Below are 5,257 nucleotides of genomic sequence, written 5' to 3' on the forward strand. Positions count from 1 at the left end.
CCTTTCCGGGCAGGCATCTCTTCCCCTGTGGTAGATGAGAACAGAGGACACAGTTACTTCTCCGCTCAGAGTCTCACTGGAAGTGACGTGGGGCATGCCAGGTCTGTCTGCGCCCCAGTCAGGCTCGGGAGGCACCAGCAGAGAGGTGATCAGGGCTGTTGTCTCAGGGATGGTTGCTAACTAGAGGCCTCTGCCCAGGCTCTGAGGCCCGGCCTCTGAGCTTCAAGCCCCAGACAGCTGAAGCTGAATCCACATCTGGGGGGCGCTGTGCCTGGGGCCAGAGCTGAGGGCAGTCTGTACCTGAGGCCAGGGAAGGGCTCAAACTCCAAGAAAAAAACAAAGTTAAGGAGGAGTGGGGAGAGGTGTCTGGCTGGGCAGCAGCTGGGCTCCAGCTCCAGGGACCTGTCCCTGTCTCTGCTTCACCAGCCCTCTGTGACCGCAAAAGGCCACACATTGATCCTCCTTTGCACTTGGCCCTGGGGCACCACCACACCCGACTGTCCCTGCCTGAGTGGGGGTCACCAGGGGGACGCTGGCAGCTGCATCCACATGAACCAGTCCGTGCCAGACCCTCTCCACTCCCGCAAACCTCCAAGGGGTACAGTGTGAGGCGTGTTCCATGGCTTCGGGTGTGCAAACTCTTCCCAAACCTCCTCAGAGACCCAGCAGACTGTCACCCGCCTCACTATGCAGGCAAACACCTGGCATCTGGTCTCCTTATAAACTTGCCAAAACGTGGGGAGGGAGAGACAAGAAAAAAGCTATCGCTACTTTGTACCCCAATGCATCGCTGTCCCAGAATCCCCTACAACTTCAAGTCAAAGTTGGGCAAGGCTGGAGGACTGAAGGAGAAAAACAGGGCGTAAGGGGCGCGATGCCGGGCATGGCAGGAGGCCGCGGTGGCCAGCGCCTAGCGGCCCCTTTGTCCTGTAGAGGGAGCTCCAGCCCCAAATTTCCCAGTTCCCTCCCCCTCGGCCCGCCGCCCCCGGCCGGCCTGCTGCAGCAATTCCGGCTGGATACCGGCTGTCCGCCCGAACCTCCAAAGGCTGCCCTTCCAGGCCCTTGGGGAAAACCCACTAGGCTGCCAAGACGCACAGATGCGGCCAGGACCCGGGGCCCCCAACTCTCAATTCGGGCTGGGCACAGTTACCAAGAGGAAAGGATGTGCACCCCTAGGCTCCCCGCTCCTCCATACTCCCCCACCCCCACTCACCGCCAGGTCGACGTTTGCCTCCATAAGGAGCAGTCTGGGGGTGCAGTGGGGTCGGAACCCTCTTATGGAAGACTGAACTAGCCTCAATTGTACCTATCTAAGCATGGGGGCGCGGGAAGGTGAGAACCTCCCAACCTAACCCCTCTGCGTCTAAACCTTTCTGCGATGTCACCAGAGGACGCCCGAAGACCCCAGGGTTGCGTCAGTGGAGCAGCGGGTCTCGCCCAGTTTCCCCGTCTCCTTGTGGGCACTCTCTCCCCGGGTGCCCACCTGTCTCCTCTTGCCCTTTCCCTCTGGGGCCCCAGGAACTTTTCTTCCGGCTGCCTCTCCTCCAGGGGCGCCGAGCGAGTGCCACTCCTGCGTCGCCTCCTCTGACCACTCGGTCCAGATTCATCTCCTCCTTTTCTGCTGATTCTGGCGACTCTTCAAGCTTGGGGTGGGGGTGGGGGTGGGGGTGGGGGAACAAAACAGAAAAACAACAACAAAAAACAGCAAACATCCCCCTGGGGGCAGGCAGCAGGTTATAGTCAAAGTGGCAACAGCTCATTTATTTAGCCAAAAATAGATACTTTCTTGTACAATTTGGTTCACACATATGTACATTTTTCTGTATATACAAACAAGTCAGACACGCTTATTCTCACTGAAACGCCACCCCCCAAACTCAACCTCACAAACCCAATTTCACAAACTCAGCTAATGTGGGGGTACCGAAGCGACTTGGGGAGGACCCAGGGGGACTTGTTTTATTTATCTTTTTATTTCTTTTTTGTTGTTGTTTAGTTTTCTCTTTTAGGTATTCATACACAGACATGCTTACAAGTCATAACTATACAGAGCGATTATTACCTTTTTTTTTTTTTACAATTATTACAACGATTAAAAAAAAAACTTAAAAAAAATAACTAGGATGAGGAGAGAGCCGATAAGACCAGCGCAGCGTCCAGGTGGTTCTGGGGCCTGGAAGAGAGAGGCAGTGGTAGCGAAGGCCGTGAGATTTGGGAGTACCCACGCTGCCTAGGTCTGGGGGCCCCAACCTGCGGCTGAGGCCGCCGCGGGGTGGGGGTCAGGGAGGTGTCACAATGTAAAATGTCAGCTGTAAATGTCGGTCTTCCAGTTTAACTGTAAGATGGGCGGGTGCCTCAGGACCCGAGGTTGGGGGCTTGAAGGTAGGAGGTGGTCTTCACGGGCGTGCTGGCTGGGCCAAAACCCAAGTCCCACAGACCAGACCGTGAACAGCGCCCAAGTGCTTTGACTGGGACAGGGCTGCTGAGCCGCTTCTGGGCCCGTGGGGACGACGAAAGAGTGTGTTTCGTCCTCTTTTAAAAGCGAGTCCTAGCTGCGTTCCCCCGGGCGCAAAAGCCCGCGTTTGCTCAGGTTCCTTCCTTCCCCCCGCCTGCCTGACCCACTATTCCCCCTCCCCTCCACCTTCGGGTCTCTTACCGCCTGGGCACGGGCTGGAAAGCGGTCTTGAGTAACTTTTTCTCCACTTCCAAGGCACTACAGCGATCTAAGAGAAGCAGGGGAGAAAGAGGAGGCCTTTAGAGTGCTCTGTTCCTGCACCAAGCGCCGAGGGAGGCAGACGCCGAGCAGAAAGGGTCCTGCTCCCCCGCCCCGCGGCTCTGCTCCGGCCGGGGTGCGATCCCCAGAGCCCGCCCCCACCCTCCGCATCCTGCGCTCAGCGATCACCTGTTCCGCCTTCGGGCTCCGCGGGCCGAGCGAAGGCGGCGGCTGCGGCGGCTGGGTGACCGGCAGCTCCGGGAAGTCCCAACAGGTGTGGAGGGGCCGAGCCGAGCAGGGAGAGCGGGTGCGGGCGTGGGCCGGGCGGCGGGCCCGGGAACGGCCGGTTGGTCCAAGCAGGGAACTTGCCCAGCGGCGCGGAGACGAGTCTGTGCGCCGCGGCGGCGGCGGCCGGGGAGAGCTGCAGGGCTGGGGGCGCAACGGCGGCCCCGGGAGGGGAGCCCCCCGCGCCAGGAGGCGAGCGGCGCGGGTTGTCCGGGCTTGTGGCCGTCTCGGCCAGGGACCAGATCTTGGGCTTCTGCAGGGCGGAGGCGGGAGCAGGAGCGGGAGCACAGGGGTCCAGGCCCGCGGGGGGCGAGGGCGGAGACGGCGGAGCTGCGGCCATAGGCGGTTGAACGGGGGCCAGACTAAGCGCCGGTAGTGGATGCTCCTCCAAGCCCTCGGAGCTGTCGTCCGAGTCGCTATTCTTGGAGTCTGAAATGGGTCCCAGGCCGAGGTCGTTGTCCCTCTGCGCCGCCCCAGCCAGAGCCAGTTCAGGCCCCGTGGCCGCGCCGTCTACGTTCTCCAAATCGATCTCCTCGTCCTCGTCGTCGTCCGCCAGGCCCTCGCCCCCGGTGTCCTCCTCCTCCCCCACGAGCTCCTCCTCCTCCAGCTCCAGTTCGCGTTTGCTGTCTTCTTCGTCCTCCTCCTCGTCCTCCTCCTCGCGCTCGCTCCCGTAAGCGTTCCCTTCCTCGTCGGTACGGCTGCGGGGCGCCCAAGTCATCTTGTTCTCTTTCTTGAGGCGCCGGCGCGCATTGGCAAACCAAGTGGACACCTGGGTGAGGGTCATCTTGGTGATGATGGCCAGCATGATCTTCTCGCCCTTGGTGGGGTAGGGGTTCTTGCGGTGCTCGTTGAGCCAGGCCTTGAGCGTGCTGGTGCTCTCCCGGGTGGCGTTCTTGGGACGGGACGGGTCCCCGAACTGGTACTGGCCGTACGGGTAGAAGGCGGGGTGCGGGTGCGGAAACGCGGCTGCGGCGGCCGGATGCTGCACTCCTGGGCTGTCTTTCAGTTCATACTGCGCGCCCTGTACGCACATGGAGAAGGAAGGGACACGCGCGGAGGGAGCGCGGGTGAGCCCTGGCCGTGGCCGCTTCCACCCTCCCGGCTCCCGCCCGGCTCCCGCCCGGCTGGTGTACTCCCGTGCCCTCGCCTCGTCCGGAGCTTTGGCTCCAGCCCTCTACCCCCGTCCCCGGCTCCCCGGGCGCTTACCAGCTGCGGGAATATGGGCAGCTCCGCCGCGTAGGGCAGGAAGGCACCGTAGCCTTGGGCGGCCGCAGCCGCTGCTGCCGCCGCTGCGTAGGGCGCCCCGTACACGGACGAGAGCACATTGGACAGGGACCCGGAGGCGGCCAGCTCCGAGGCTCCGGCTCCTGGGCCGCCTCGGGCCCCAGCGCTGCCGCCGCCGCCGGCGGCCCCCGGGCGCTCGGGTGGGTAAAGCGGGCGAATGTACTGGTATCCGAGCTGGGGGAAGGACATGGTGGCCCGCCGGGCACAGACGGAGAGGGGGCCCGGCCCCCGAGGCCGCCCAGCTCAGCGCCGCCCGCGGGCTCCGGCGCGCATCGGGGGCTGGGCTGGGCTGGGGCCGCGCTGCCTCCCGCGCTGCGCTGCGCTCTGCGTTCACCTATTGATCTGCTCCGCGGCGGCGACGGCGGCGGCGAGGAGCCAGGTCAGGTCCGAACAGATTGGCGAAGATTCCCGGGGCTCTGGGCTCTGATTGACATTTCCACGGGCCCGCAAGCCCCTCCTCTGCGCGCCGCGCTCCCTCCTCTCGGCAGCCGGAGCTGCCTCTGTCCGCGCCTGGCTCCTCACTGCCCTCCTCTTCCCGAGCAGTGTCGCGCCTCGCTTCCTTCGCCCTCCTCTAGTTTTCACTCCCCCTCCTCGCCCTTCCTCTCTCCTCCCCTCTCTGCGCTCTTCCCCCCCCCCCCCCCCAGGACCGCTTCCGCTCCTGGAAGCTCTTTACCCCTTCTGGGCGCTGTGAAACTCCTCTCGCCTCTTTCCCTTTCTCACGATTCCCTTTTCTCTCCTTTCTGTTCCTTTTACTCTTTCTTCTCTCTCTTTCATCTATCTTTCTCTCTCTACTCACAACCCTGTCCCCACCCCACCCCGGCCTCTGCGTCCTAGACTAGGACGGTCTAAAGTTGTGGATACTTAGGGTGCAGTGTGGGGTGGGGGGGGGGCGGGGAGAGGTGTCCGTATCTGTCTGTGTGTCCGTCCCCGCCTTCCCTCCCTCCCTCGCCTTTCCCCAAATCTCAGGTCTGACGT

The 5,257-nt window shown here is 62.8% G+C and overlaps 1 protein-coding gene across 1 annotated transcript; it reads right to left on the reverse strand.

The window, feature by feature from the left end:
- Positions 1-1,734: 1,734 nt before the first annotated feature.
- IRX3 (iroquois homeobox 3) lies at positions 1,735-4,887 on the reverse strand. The gene is made up of 4 exons (XM_066243934.1): positions 4,205-4,887; positions 2,903-4,019; positions 2,657-2,723; positions 1,735-2,173 (listed from the first exon to the last, which is right to left on the reverse strand). The coding sequence occupies exons 1-4, from the start codon at positions 4,469-4,471 to the stop codon at positions 2,119-2,121; spliced, it is 1,506 nt and encodes a 501-aa protein (XP_066100031.1). The 5' UTR covers positions 4,472-4,887; the 3' UTR covers positions 1,735-2,118.
- Positions 4,888-5,257: the final 370 nt, after the last annotated feature.

Source organism: Saccopteryx bilineata, chromosome 9, assembly GCF_036850765.1.
Source record: "Saccopteryx bilineata isolate mSacBil1 chromosome 9, mSacBil1_pri_phased_curated, whole genome shotgun sequence".
Taxonomy (NCBI): Eukaryota; Metazoa; Chordata; class Mammalia; order Chiroptera; family Emballonuridae; genus Saccopteryx; species Saccopteryx bilineata.